Below are 14,622 nucleotides of genomic sequence, written 5' to 3'. Positions count from 1 at the left end.
GCTAAGGATGAATTCTAAAGCTAATTGTAATGGGTTATGGGTACAATAATTGAGAAACAAGTTACCCTAGGAATTGGAACAAACCCCATTTACCTTAGTGTGCACAAAAGAATGTGTGGTGGTTAGTGTTTTGTCATAGGCATAAGCTAAGGATGAATTCTAAAGCTAATTGTAATGGGTTATGGGTACAATAATTGAGAAACAAGTTACCCTAGGAATTGGAACAAACCCCATTTACCTTAGTGTGCACAAAAGAATGTGTGGTGGTTTGTGAGCTTTCAATGTTGGACTATGTAAAGGGAATTAGTTACCCCCTTCATAATGGCATCTTGAGACATTGTCAAGACTCTATTCATGAGGCTAACCTCTCTTATTTAGATAAATTATTGAACTATCAAGGTTTAACATAAGGTAATATTCATTGGTATAGGACACCAATGGTATTTCTTGTTTGTCTCATGCCGTTTGCTCAAGGGGTGTTCAATGTGGTTAGGCAACCTTAATCCATTCGCTTCCTTAATCTCGTATTATATCCACTCATCATTATTTTATCCATAAAATGCTCAATGTGGCATCACAATAAAACTCAATGAGTTCTATTGTGAGGCCCCCCATGAAGGCACCCTTCAGGGTTCTAACATTACCACGGTGAAACTACTTGAGTTCTCTTTGTGGTGACTACCCAAAAAAGAAATTGATGAGTTTCAACAATGGGGAAAAATCTAGTCAAATGAGTGTAGCTCAAATGGAAGAGCAGTGAACCAAGAGGTCCAAATCCTATTGCTCACAAAATTTTATAACAAAATCTTGATTTCTTATCTAATTTTTTCGAAATTTAGCACCTTTCATTTGTTTGAAGGGAAATAGGAAATTTGATCCAATTTTGTAGTGGTGATATGAGTTGTAATTTTTTGGGGGGGGGGGTTCACATGAAAGACCATATGCATATGTTCCACAAGGACACAAATGTGCTCTGTCATGGAGAGTTGTACCGAGCACTTCATTTGTGTTGAGTAATTGTGGATGAGGATTGGCTCACTCAACCTACAAGAAAGAATGTCTTTGCAAGTTCCATGGAACACTTGAGAAAAGCCTTGCAGAGAATGTCTTAATTCACGTCTAGATTACAAATTCCCTCTTCAAGAGTTGTTTTTGTTGCTGATCAAAGTTTATAGATATGTATTAAAAATAAATTTGGTAAAGATTACACTACTAGAACCCTTTTACATTGTGCAATCAATTTTTCCATAACAATAATAGGCAAGTTTATAAGTTTGATCAAGCATGTGATTTTACTCCATGCACAATATGGCATCTTCTTTATTTACTTTTCTAAAAAAGGAGCTACTGTCCTATTAATTAGGAGAGATTTTTACAAAAAGACTATACAAGTATTTAAACTGGGGAATCACCCCCCGATCAAGTTCAAGAATATCAAACTCCATACATGTCCTCTATTACTTTCTACTTAATGTAAGTAGGTATCTAGAGCTATAAACAATCATCACTGGCCAGCACATGCCCGATCCTCTGGCCTTCAACAGAGGGAGGGTGGGAGGTGAGCAGGAAACAACCAACGTGGGGGCTAGTAGTTCCACCTCAAGCCATTTCCTACTTGTGTCACCATCGACGTGTTCCTCCATTTTTGCCAAAAGTGTAAGTGGGCAATAACCATGTAGTCAAAGTGGCCGCAAACCTAATCCAATTGCCCTCATAAGCAACTGATAATCACGAACCAAATATCCATGATCAATTCCTCTAGGGGGGGGGGGGGGCGCATTCCAAATTTGGAAGACCTTTATGCAACATGCTTTCCACACATACCAAAGGGTGAAGCTTACGATCAACATCCAAATCTCTCAAAAATGAGGGGATGCGGTCTTCAAGCCTCTCTCAAAACAAGTTTGGATGTGTTTACCTCTTGAGCATTCATAACACCATGAGGCGTCCATCCAACTTTTCATCCGAAGGATAGGGTAACGAATTCCATCTTGTGGGCATGGGGTCACGTGCAACATTTGGTCAAGCATATCCCAAAGACACAAATCAAATGGACTAGACAACCATTATTTTGGAATCCACCACTGCAACCTAGTGACGACATGATGATAGGGCAGCTCAAGGGCCTCGCATGGGGAAAGCTAGGGCAAACAAGGTTCCATTCTATAGGTGATTGCAGACGCATGATGGCTCCAAGAGGGGCGAGGGAGGACCCAATCCCTCACCTCAAGGGAATTAAGAAAATGAACAGACTAATAGTAGAGGTGGTTGACAAGGTTCAAGTGGGGGATGCGAGAGGAGATATATGGCTCAATCTCTTTGATGAGACTAGAACGGTTAATCCGTTGAAGGGCATCAACAAATACAAGGGCTACAGTAGTGGCACCTGGCACTCGATCCACGTGGCAGACAATGCAACGAGAAGGTTCCTATGCAATGGTTGGCAGATATTGGGCATCCCTGATGAAGTGCTCGGTACCTTTTGGAAGGGTCTGTAACATGGTAGATCACCCATAACATGGTCCCTATTGGCAAATGGCTAGGCAAACGAGGATGCCCAATAGCTTGCCCACTATGTTTTGCACCTATCAAGACTCTAAGACAATATTTATGGGATTGCCCCAAGTTCAAAAGATCTAGGACAAGTTCATTGTAGAGCACAACAGCCTAGATCAATCCCTCAACAGATAGTTAGCATCTTCTTTATTAGGTTCCTCCAACCATTGATATAATCTTCAAACCAAAACAAGTTTATTTTTTGTAAAATTTTAGTCGTTAGGGTTTTAAGTGTTTTTCCTCACAAATATATACTTTTGCTTACTTTATAGATATTAGATACACAAATGTTTACATCACAGTGTAACGCATCCCCAATTATTTGTTAATGTATTAATGAATTATCAATTACCTACCATGTATATGATATAGACCAAAAGAGGAAACAATCACTCGTACATAGCAAAGCATTACAATAAACAAAGCCCTTTTCCAGATACAATATATAATAGCATGGAAGATAACTTTCAAACTCATATGTGAATTGCAAAACAACACTCACTCCCTCATCAAAGACAAAGCACATTAATACAAACATGCTTTCCTAAATTTTCCTCTCATTGTTTTGGCCAGGAGATCGGTTTTATTCGATGACATGCCTTAATCTTAGGATATCCTAACAAATGCCCAAACCTAAAAAACATTATCAAATGCCACACTTATTAAGCAATATGGTGGACCTTTCCCATGCCATAGACATGGATGGGGATGCCCTCCATGCGTGCTTTGATTTGCAATGCTAAGTATAGGGAATATTGTCTACAATGAATGAAGCCACCCCCATGCAACCATAGCCCTTCTTGTTGGGTTGGTTTCCACATGTTACGAATCTCACGTTCCCACGGGCCCGGGTCCTTCTTGGTATCTGACCCTAACCCCCAACACTTGCCAACCTTGTCCGCCACTTCTCGAGAGATAAGCTTGGCCACCCATTCATTCATGGACCCATAGCCAGTCGCGTACACCACTAGATCGGCCTCCACATCAGTGTTGTCGCTCAACACCACACTCCTCTCTTTCATTTCCTTCAATGTTACCCCACTCTTTAGGTTGACCTCACCTTTTATCACGAGATCGGATGCACCCACATCAATGTAAAATCCTGACCCTTGTCGGAGGTACTTCATAAACAACCCTGACCCATCATCCCCAAAGTCGAAAATGAACCCCACTCTCTTAAGGTCATCATAGAACTTTGCGTCAATTTCAGCAGTTCTTTTGTAGCGTTCTATGGCGGATCTATGCATGATTTTATATGGCACCGAAGCAAAAAGAAGGTCAGCATCTTCAGTAGTGTATTTCGAGCCTTCATGGTAGGGCGAAGCCTCCGCAATGGGCATAGTTTCTGTGCGCAACACATGGGTAGAAGACCTTTGAAGCATGGTCACTCGAGCAGCCCCACTCTCCCACAGATCGGCACATATATCGTGTGCAGAGTTATTGGACCCCACGACAACACACCGTTTCCCCGTCCATTCTCGGCCATCCTGATATTGGCTGGAATGGCATTGTACACCTTGGAAGTTTTCGGCACCCGGGAATAAGGGAACGTTAGGGAAACCAGACATGCCAGTTGCTAGCACCAGGTGCTTAGGGTAGAGCAAAATCTCTTCACCTTCTTTGTTTACCAATACTTCCCATTTTTCCTCGACAGGGTTGAACCAGGCAGATTTGCATTCTGTGGAGCCCCAATACACAAGCTCCATGATGAGGGTATACGCCTCGAGCCAATCAGCCAGCTTGTCTTTGGGGCAGAACACTGGCCAATGGTCAGGGAAAGGGATGTAAGGAAAGTGGTCAAACCAGACAGGAAAATGGAGGCATAAGGATCTGTATCGGTTGCGCCATGTATCGCCGGGACGCTTGTTCTTCTCAATGATGATGGTCGGGACACAGAGGCGGCGAAGCCTAGCACCGAGGGCGATCCCAGCTTGTCCGCCGCCGACAACAAGACAGTATGGTTGGGTAGAGGGGGTGTGGCCGAGGCGTGACAATTCATCATGCCTCATGTCGAGCCATGTCTGGCGGCCGCCACGGAAGGCACCATGGACTACGCCCAGTTCACGTCGGGTTCCGGCCAGCTCTTCATGGCCTTTGAGCTCTAGCATGGAGGTGAGGAGGCACCAGCATTTCCCGCCTCGTAGCTTGAGGTGTCCGCGGCCCCGTGCGATGGGAGTCTCAAAGGTGAAGAAGGCTTGGATGATGCCATGGGGATGGGGGGTGAGGTCTTCCACTTCACCTTGGAGCTTGCAAGAGGAGGGAGGGTGGATGTGGTCACCTTCAATGAAAATGGATCGGAGCATGTCTCCGATCTCTTGTCGGGATTCGGCCGTGTAGATGTTCCATGTGAAGGTGAGGAGGTCTCTCCAGAAGCATTCGTCCGGGAGGAAGAGTTGGGTTGCAGCTTCCACATCTCTTTGGAGAAGGGCAGCTTCAAAGCTACCCAGCCAACCATTCACCTCCTCTTCAGCCAGGGCCATAACCATAGCCACTCTACGATCTCCCTCTCTCTCTCTCTCTCTCTCTCTCTCTCTCTCTCTCTCTCTCTCTCTCTCTCTCTCTCTCTCTCTGAACCTAAGTGTAGATGGGCATATTTCTTACATCCCATCTTTTTGCACACTACTCTCTTATCTCTTTCATCATCTTCTTCTTTCGTGGACACAGTTTTTTTCTGTGTATATTTTTCCCCTTGCGACCACCATACTTTTCTTAGACATTGTCGCAAGGAAATGAAAAGTGTTGTGTGGGGATAAGTTTAACACCAAGTGTGAATAAGATGCAATAAGTTTAACACCAATCAGCTGCTCTGTACTGGGCTTCTTTTCTACTTCCACCAATGCCCTCCCCAACCTTTTTCCTATCAAAGAACACCTGTGCATAATTGTTTATTAACAAATAACCATAAAGAATCAAAACCTTACGTAGAAGCATATATATGTGTGTGTGCATATATATATGAGCCACTTTAAATAGTTAAAAGATTAAATTTAATTGCCAAAAATTTTAATCTACCTCAACAGAAAACTGCAAATCCTTTGTTGTATTCAGTAAAGCTTTGAACTCTACCTGAAAAACAAAGCAGATCATGATTTTCAAGCATAATAAATAACTGAGAAAAATGAAAGCAGGGTCTGAAACTTTACATATGTGTTATATTTATCTGGAAGATCCTGAAGGATAATCATAGGATTTTCCCTATGAATTTCTGGGTTTGTTTTCATATGACCAGAGAAGATATCTTCACATCATTGCCGCTGATCTACAGGATACGCCTGACATACATATATATATATATATATATATATATATATATATATATATATGAGAGAGAGAGAGAATAAGAAAAAAGGACAATCACTTATTTCTGTTAATTAACAGTTTATAAGAATACTTCAAGTATAATCACTCTTGAACAATTTTCTACGTGCTATTGTTACCTTCTCGAAACATCCTTCCTTGAAAGCTTTGCAGCCGTAAGGGCAGGATTGTCTTGATTGCTATAGAATGAACTTTCACTTTGACGAGCGATCCCAGGAAATGCTGCCATCCAATCATCAGTAGCCTCTGGAAGGGAAGATTTTAAGAATCCTAATGCCTAACCAACTGGCAACACTGAAACTTTTCCCTCGGATTTATGTTGATGTTCAATATCTTGTCCATGTAACATAATGAGCTGCCTATAGTTGAATATCTTTCTTCAATTCAGACTCAGGAAACTCCCTGTGTTTCGGAAATACTGGCCTTCGAAATCCATAAATTTTAAGAAAACTTGTAAAGTTGCCTCTTCTAATCTCTTCTTGTTTCCTAATTAAAGCTTGCTACCAGTATCCTGTTTATTACCATTGATAAAATCAGTTTGAACATTCGATTCTTCCTGCGCATAAAGGACAGTTTAATCACAAACATCAGAGAAAGCCGGTACCAAGAAAAAAAGGTTTTGCTTGTTGCAACCTCTCCTACTAGATATTTACTAAGCGTAGGCGGATGGGACAAGGTTGGAATATCTGCATCATAATCAAACCCTGCCATCTCTTTCAATAAGCCGTCATCAAAGTTCCTACATAAATGCAACAGACATACCTTAATAGAGAGAGAGAGAGAGAGAGAGAAAGTTATATTAACATCCTCTGGAGGTGAACTTCACGAACAGCACAAGACTGGTGGTACATCCAGTATCCATTACATTCCACTCAGAATGCCAAATGATATGAACAGAAAATAAAAGTGGTCAGTAACAAATATCCTCAAGCATTAATACAATGTGACTAAATTCAAGTGAGGAAATGTGATGTTTCCTTATGTTTTTTAGAATACTTTGAAGATTTCTACACCTTTATAAACTGCCCAAATTCCTTTCTTCTTGATTCTTTGACTTTGTCTATTTCTTTCTTCTTATTCCTGCCCAAACTTCATCCACTATCCAAACAGATGTGCACACACGTGACTTTGTTTGGTTCATGAGGTCAATCTTTTGTTCCATATCTAAGCAACGCATATCTTTTATTTAAAATCCCGGAAAGGTCAGAAACATTCTCGTTGGGACCCAAAAAAAGCGTTTCAAGGCAGTCTCCTCTGCTGGTGCAGAGGGTGTAAGGTGTGGCCAGTCATACATTGGTCGTGTATTTTCTTAAGATGACTACTGTGCTTGAGTAGAGAGAAAACGTTTCTTCCTAAGAAACACACCTTGGTGCATCTAACTTGAAGTTGTGCAAGGTTCATGCATGCAGTAATCATTGGTAGGGAGCAACCCTGAAAGATCAGAAACATTGTCATTGGAACCCAAAAATGGTGTTCCAAGACACTCTCCTCTGGTGGTGCAGAGGGTATAAGGTGTAGCCACACATTGGTCATGAATTTTATTAAGATGACTACAATGCTTAAATAGAGAGGACATTTTTCCTAAGAAACACACCTTGGTGCATCTAACTTGAGGAAGTTGTGCAAGGTTGGTGCATGTAGTAATCATTCGTGGGGAGCATTGTCAGACGGTTTGAGGAACAATTAACATCTTAGTTTGAGTTGCTCCTCATGCTTGATCTCCTAATTAGTAATGTGAGTGCTCACAAAGCTCCGTTCTCCATTTCAAGACCATAAATGCAACTGCAGAGGAGGTTAATTGCATGGGGATGAGAGGACATGCGTTGTGTATGTTCCGTCATTCCTTGCAAGTATCCCACCATGTTGGGTTTATGTGAGTCTAATGTTGCAATTCACTTGTCTTGGCATACTAGTTCCATTTGTCTGTGAGCACATCAACACGGCATGATTTGATTTCTTCCATGAACATACCATCAGCGTGCAGCCCATGTCGTTTATCACAACCATTTGTGTGTGTCATATGCCTAGCTAGAAAGAGAAGTTTCCTTCTATCTTACTTCTGAGTTTTGCTACTGATTCCGAAGTTTGGATTGGTAGACTGTGTGCCTCTGTATCCTCTACTTTAGCCACATACTTGTGGATTCTCATCAGGAATTTTGGTTTGATGGATATCAACCCATTTCAAGACGAGACAAAGTATAGCATGGTCGCCTGGAACCCAAGGTCGTGCTATAGAAACGTCATTTATACCTTCTCAATGTCATTCAATCTAGACGGGGTTATATTTCCACCCCATACCTCCAAAGAGGCCAAACAATTGCATATGAGAAAATATGTTAGTGCGCTTCAATTGGAACTATAAAGTTAACTTGTCACATGGCTATTATTTCTTGGGATATATTAGTTAGGTGATCCTAGGATTAAGGTAAGTGTACGTCTTTCAAATTTTAGGAATTGTACCTCTATTCTAACGTGTGAACAGGGTTCATTCACTCTCACAGTTTGTCACTTACGAAGTAATTGGACCTAGTGGCTGGGAACATCATGAATGTATACTAGGAAAAACATTGCAAGTGATGACATGGTATCAAATTTTGAAATGGAATGGTATGAACCCCAATGATAAATTTTACTGTTGACATTCAAAACAAGGTTGTTCATATTAATAGTTATAAGTTCTGTGAAAAGTATCAATAATTTGACATATGTTATAGAGGCCTCCCCAATCTAGAACTCTTACTCTCATCTAATGAATACTTCCAATAATTATTACTTGGGTGAAAGCTGATTATGTTTACAGATGTTTATTACCAACCTGAGAGATTATTTGAGCTAGTTCCAAAACTATTAAGCAAATGAGAAGCTACCAAACAAAGTTAGATGAGATTTCTGGGGTACCTGAAAAATCCAGCATGTACATCAGATGCTACATTTCTTGCAGCACATAGAATTGGCATGGCGATGTTTCCCTGTGAATAAAGGAGAGCATATCAGAGATCTTGTGGACAACTCTATGTTTATATATACAATACACCTGATGAGAGCTTCTTATACCAAAATTTGTGCATCTCAGCCAGTGGATCATAATAAGGTGCAAACGCAGGCACAACATGAACATGAGACTGATTCCTATCCTCCCAAACTTTGAGTCGATCGTCAATCATCATCGCCATACTTGGATGACAATTACAGCTCACCAATACATTTGCGAGTGACTTCTTTGTGGCTCATTCACATTTAGTCATAAACTAAACATCTTCTCCCGTAGGACTGTGAACAAAATGATTTACAATAGGGTTGATAGTTTCTATTTTCTACCTGACTTTACACAGACAACCCACTGTAAGACATCACTTACTTTAATTAGTTGACTTTGAGGATCAAGCAATCTCCAAACTTCCAAGGCATATTCTCTTTCAGCCATTGTACAAACAAAGACCTCAAAATGTTTCCGACCTTTTGCAATCAAATATTCTCTCAGCTCCTCCCAAGCTGGTCATAACCTTACCAAAACACTAGTATCCTGTACCTACGTAAAACTATCAGCGGAGTCATTGCAATCTGCAGTGCCTTCATCACCAAACTTTATCTTCACCTAGTTTTCAAATACTCAAATTTGGATTGATTTGAGTGAAAACAATGTTAGTATCCCAGAGTCTTACAATAGGACGCATGAGGGGAGAAGCACCGTCTGTAAACGAGGGCACAATCTCAATTTCCGCAGTGATGTATTTGTCTGTTGCATTATCCCAAACGCAGTCATTATCAGCATACTGCCTCAACAAAGCCCTATCTTGGATATACTGTTTTAGTTCCGCAGGCATTACAGACAATTTCTGTGCATCTGTTTCACCCTTCAATTTGGAACCAAGTGCCTCTATACAATCTTCAAAAGACTTCAATGTGTTTGCAACTATCAACGTTTCATCTAAATCCAGTACTAGAGCAAAAGAAAACAATTTGGCCAGTGTAAAGGGAGGCAATCGATATGTCTACTTTAAAAGTTCAAAAGGATTGAAATCCAACAACAAATTAGCTTTGTTGTGATGTATTTATATTTTGTCGCAAATCCTATACTTCAAAGCATTTATGTGCCACTTGGCAACCTGATGTGGATTGAGAGACTTAAACAGAGACAAAAGAGCACTAACATGTAAGATCCAAGAAACACATGACTCATTACCAAGAAAGAAACACACTTGTTTTGCAACTAGATATAGCTCTGACTTTTACTGGAGCTTCACAGACTAACTGGTACATATTTGTGACAGCAGGGATTGGCAACTGGACACAAAATAGCGCCTACTTACAGATTACTTACAGCTTCCTCGCCTCATGGCAATACCATTGGTGCCCACTGATCCTACTTCAACCAGTCACCTCCTCTTCAGCCAGGGCCATAGCCATAGCTATTTGAACAATCTCTTCTCTCTCTCACACACAATCAGCCTAAGTGTAGATGGACATATTTCTTACATTCCATCTTTTTGCAGATTACTGTCTTATCTCTTTCTTCATCTTCTTCCCGTTTCGACCACTACACTTTTGGTAGACTTTTTTCTGTGTGTATATTTTTCCTCTTTCGACCACTACGCTTTTGGTACATTCTTTTCTGTGTGTATATTTTTCCCCTTCGAACACTACACTTTTCGCCGACATTTTGTGACAAGGAAATGAAAAGGCTTGTGTGGGGCATGCTCATTCAAAAGTTCGTGATACAAACCCTAACCCTAAACCTAAAACAAACCCTAACCCTAAAACTAAAACTAACCCTAACCCTAAAACTAAAACTAACCCTAACCCAAAACTAACCAAAACCCTAACCCTAGGCCTGCGACAGTGAACCCGAAGCCTCACTCCAAAGTCACCACACATGCTTCAGGAATCGGCAACGGCTTGGCTCAATCCTAAAACGAACCGCCAAACCGTTGTTTGGTGGTTCGGTTCTGTTGGGTTCAGTTTAGACTCGAGCTTCCTTAACCGGTTTGAGCTCTGTTTGGAATTACTCAAACCAGTTTAGGAACCGTTTCTGTTTAGGTTTGGAAACCCCCAAACCGGTTTAGGCTTGACCGTTTTGGACTGGACAAGGCCAAACCGGTCAAGCCAAAACCGAACCGATGTATGCCGGAAAGGGCCACCACCCATAATACAGGTTCTTGGCATCATCATCCACCACATGTAAGACTTCCAATTTCGGGCTTCAGTTTTGCGAATGTAGAAGAAGAAAGGCCGAGAAATTTCAAAAGAAGGGACGTAGTCAACGCAAGTTGATGACTCGCGCTTACTAGGAATTCCTCGTTGAAGATCAATAATTGCAATGATCTATCCCCATCACGATATTTCCACATCTCCCATACGCCCCCGCAAACGACCACGCTAATATCTACTACTACTATGGTTGTGTGTACCTCTTGCTGCTTAGAATCTCCATGAGCCACCATCATCACTATTCGGCAACACACCCACACTCCTTTCACAATCAAAACCCCTCCCCCTTACACTTTCTTCGAAATTGTTGTATACCCCCCTTTACTTTCCCAAATCTCCCAATTTACCCCTCCCCCCATACGAGAAAGAATATCTTCACAAATTCCATGGAACACTTGAGAAAAGCCTTGCCAAGAATGTCTTAATTTACGTCTAAATTACAGGTTCAATTCACGAACAGTTTCACAAGGAGGGGCAGTTCATTGTCTTCTTTTCTCTTGCTTCTCTCTCCAAGAGTTGTTTGCTTGCTAATCAAAATTTATAGATATGTATTACAAATCAATTTGGTAAAGATTACACTATTGGAACCCTTTTACATTGCGTGATCAATTTTAATTGGCAACTTTATAAGTTTGATCAACCTTTGCAATTTTACTGTATGCACAAAATGGTGTCTTCTTTATTAGGTTCCTCCAACCATTGATATAATCTTCAACACACTAAACACAAGTTTATTTATTATAAAATTTTAGGCATGAGGGTTTTAAGTGTATATTTTTCTTCGCAACTACATAATTTGGCTTACTTTATAAATACACGAATGTGTACATCACAATGTAACTCATCCACAATTATTTGTGAATGGATTAATGAATCATCAATTACATTATATATGATATAGACCAAACGACGAACAAAGCCCTTTTCCAGATACAATATATAATAGCGTGGAAGATTAACTTTCAAACTCATATGTGAATTGCAAAACAACACTCACTCCCTCATCAAAGACAAAGCACATTAATACAAACATGCTTTCCTAAATTTTCCTCTCATTGTTTGGCCGGGAGATCGGTTTTATTCGATGACATTCCTTAATCTTAGGATATCCTAACAAATGCCCAAACCTAAAAAACATTATCAAATGCCACACTTATTAAGCAATATGGTGGACCTTTCCCATGCCATAGACATGGATGGGGATGCCCTCCATGCGTGCTTTGATTTGCAATGCTAAGTATAGGGAATATTGTCTACAATGAAAGAAGCCACCCCCATGGAACCATAGCCCTAGTTGTTGGGTCGGTTTCCACATGTTACGAATCTCACATTCCCACGGGCCCGGATCCTTCTTGGTATCTGACCCTAACCCCCAACACTTACCAACCTTGTCTGCCACTTCTCGAGAGATAAGCTTGGCCACCCATTCATTCATGGACCCATAGCCAGTTGCATACACAACTAGGTCGGCCTCAACTTCAGTATTGTCACTCAACACAACACTCCTCTCTTTCATTTCCTTCAATGTTACCCCACTCTTTAGGTTGATCTCACCTTTTATCAAAAGATCCGATGCACCCACATCAATGTAATACCCCGACCCTTGTCGGAGGTACTTGAGAAGCAACCCTGACCCATCATCCCCAAAGTCGAACATGAACCCCACTCTCTTCAAACCGTCATAGAGCTTGGAATCGATTTCGGCAAGCCTTTTGTAGCTATCTATGGTGAATCTATGCATGATTTTAAAGGGCATCGAAGCAAAGAGAAGGTCGGCATCTTTGATGGAGTATTTCGATCCTTCGCGGTGGTAGGGGGAGGGATCGACAGAGGCCATGCTTTCTGAGCGCACGACAACACTCGAAGACCTTTGGACCATGGTCACTTGGGCAGCCTCACATTCCCACAGGTCATGACATATATCGTGGGCGGAGTTATTGGACCCCACGACAACACACCGTTTTCCCCTCCATTCTCGGCTGTCCTGATATTGGCTGGAATGGCATTGTGTACCTCGGAAGTTTTGGGCGCCCGGAAAGACGGGCACATCGGGGAAGCCGGAGACTCCAGTAGCTAGCACCAGGTGCTTAGGGTATAGCAAAATGTCCTGGCCTTCTTTGTTTACCAATACTTCCCACTTCTCCTCCACGGGGTTGAACTGTGCCGATTTGCACTCGGCCGATCCCCAATACACAAGCTCCATGATGAGGGTATATGCCTCTAGCCAATCAGCCAGCTTGTCTTTGGGGCAGAACATGGGCCAATGGTCAGGGAAAGGGATGTAAGGAAAGTGGTCAATCCAGACAGGAAAGTGGAGGCATAAGGATCTGTATCGGTTGCGCCATGAATCGCCGGGACGCTTGTTCTTGTCGATGATGATGGTCGGGACACGGAGGCGGCGGAGCCGAGCCCCGAGGGAGATCCCGGCTTGTCCGCCCCCGACAACAAGACAGTAGGGCTGGGAAGAGGGGGTGTGGCCGAGGTGCGACAATTCATCATGCCTCATGTCGAGCCATGTCCGGCGGCCACCGCCACGAAAAGCACCGTGGACAACGCCGAGCTCTCGCCGGGGTCCGGCCAGCTCTTCGTGGCCTTTGAGCTCTAGCATGGAGGTGAGGAGGCACCAGCATTTTCCGTCTCGGAGCTTGAGGTGTCCGCGGCCCCGCGCGATGGGAGTTTCGAAGGTGAAGAAGGCTTGGATGAGGCCATGGGGATGGGAGGTAAGGTTTTCCACCTCACCTTGGAGCTTGCAGGAGGAGGGAGGGTGGATGTGGTCACCATGAATGAGAGTGGATTGGAGCATGTCTCGGATCTCTTGTTGGGACTCGGCCGTGTAGATGTTCCATGTGAAGGTGAGGAGGTCCCTCCAGAAGCATTCTTCAGGGAGGAAGAGTTGGGTTGCAGCCTCCACATCTCTTTGGAGCAGGGCAGCTTCAAAGCTACTCAGCCAAGCATTCACCTCCTCTTCAGCCAAGGCCATAGCAATAGCCATAGCCACTCTACAATCTCTCTCTCTCTCAATGCATATACGTTTCATTTTATGGAATCTTGTACGAACTCAAATGTGGGGCCAACTTGTACTTGGCCAATGTTGAATAAGTTCAGCAGTGTATTTATGTATGTATATGCATGTATGGATTGATTGATGGATGTGTGTGTGTGTATGTACGTACGTACGTATATAGTTATGTATATACGAGATTCGTAAAGCTAGAATTGTCGTTGTACACACATTCCACCACTCATTCACAAGCAAATCATCTCGTGTGTGTCTACACGCTTTGTTATGTGTGTGATTTCTACATAAACTATTTATGTAAAGGCATGGCGAGTTGTTGGTGTATGATGAACATTCACACCTATATGCACCCAATCAACCATTTGACCAGGTTTGTTTTGGTTGAGTGCATTTTAGGACATATGTAATCGTGTCGCTAGTTGTTAACTTGGCGGTGTATTGTGAACAATATTTTGATCATGAGACTATGATAAAGAATATGTATGTATCTATCTTTGTGCCAATAAACCATTGTAGTAATA

General features: G+C 42.1%; 3 protein-coding genes across 4 annotated transcripts; all 3 read right to left on the bottom strand.

Annotated features, from left to right (window-relative positions):
- Positions 1 to 2,923: 2,923 nt before the first annotated feature.
- Positions 2,924 to 5,823, bottom strand: LOC147855014 (indole-3-pyruvate monooxygenase YUCCA1-like). Its single transcript, XM_087331124.1, has 2 exons — positions 5,569 to 5,823; positions 2,924 to 5,413 (listed from the first exon to the last, which is right to left on the bottom strand). The coding sequence occupies exon 2, from the start codon at positions 5,040 to 5,042 to the stop codon at positions 3,219 to 3,221; it is 1,824 nt and encodes a 607-aa protein (XP_087187250.1). The 5' UTR covers positions 5,043 to 5,413; positions 5,569 to 5,823; the 3' UTR covers positions 2,924 to 3,218.
- Positions 5,824 to 5,998: 175 nt separating this feature from the next.
- LOC147855013 (RNA polymerase II C-terminal domain phosphatase-like 1) lies at positions 5,999 to 9,840 on the bottom strand. 2 transcript variants are annotated; one of them, XR_015531018.1, is made up of 5 exons: positions 9,193 to 9,840; positions 8,929 to 9,100; positions 8,773 to 8,843; positions 6,508 to 6,613; positions 5,999 to 6,430 (listed from the first exon to the last, which is right to left on the bottom strand). XR_015531018.1 is itself a non-coding variant. In XM_087331125.1 (4 exons), the coding sequence occupies exons 2-4, from the start codon at positions 8,829 to 8,831 to the stop codon at positions 6,365 to 6,367; spliced, it is 231 nt and encodes a 76-aa protein (XP_087187251.1). In that variant the 5' UTR covers positions 8,832 to 8,843; positions 8,929 to 9,100; the 3' UTR covers positions 5,999 to 6,364. The 2 variants fall into 2 exon arrangements, 1 of the variants encoding a protein (XP_087187251.1); XM_087331125.1 differs by lacking the exon at positions 9,193 to 9,840.
- Positions 9,841 to 11,919: 2,079 nt separating this feature from the next.
- Positions 11,920 to 14,124, bottom strand: LOC147855012 (indole-3-pyruvate monooxygenase YUCCA1-like). Its single transcript, XM_087331726.1, has one exon. It carries the CDS (start codon positions 14,117 to 14,119, stop codon positions 12,239 to 12,241), a length of 1,881 nt encoding a protein of 626 aa, XP_087187852.1. The 5' UTR covers positions 14,120 to 14,124; the 3' UTR covers positions 11,920 to 12,238.
- Positions 14,125 to 14,622: the final 498 nt, after the last annotated feature.

Source organism: Azolla caroliniana, unplaced genomic scaffold (genome assembly GCF_043228905.1).
Source record: "Azolla caroliniana isolate FFs.n. ecotype wild unplaced genomic scaffold, voAzoCaro1.0.p SCAF_15, whole genome shotgun sequence".
Lineage (NCBI taxonomy): Eukaryota > Viridiplantae > Streptophyta > Polypodiopsida > Salviniales > Salviniaceae > Azolla > Azolla caroliniana.
This window is presented reverse-complemented; position numbering and strand designations above follow the sequence as displayed.

Coding starts and splice junctions, on each gene's coding strand:
- LOC147855014 (XM_087331124.1), bottom strand. CDS start 5,042: ATGGTTATGGCCCTGGCTGAAGAGGAGGTGAATGGTTGGCTGGGTAGC.
- LOC147855013 (XM_087331125.1), bottom strand. CDS start 8,831: ATGCCAATTCTATGTGCTGCAAGAAATGTAGCATCTGATGTACATGCT. Junction 6,614..8,772: donor GTACATGCTGGATTTTTCAG/GTACCCCAGAAA, acceptor GCATTTATGTAG/GAACTTTGATGACGGCTTAT. Junction 6,431..6,507: donor GTAAATATCTAGTAGGAGAG/GTTGCAACAAGC, acceptor CTTTATGCGCAG/GAAGAATCGAATGTTCAAAC.
- LOC147855012 (XM_087331726.1), bottom strand. CDS start 14,119: ATGAAACGTATATGCATTGAGAGAGAGAGAGATTGTAGAGTGGCTATG.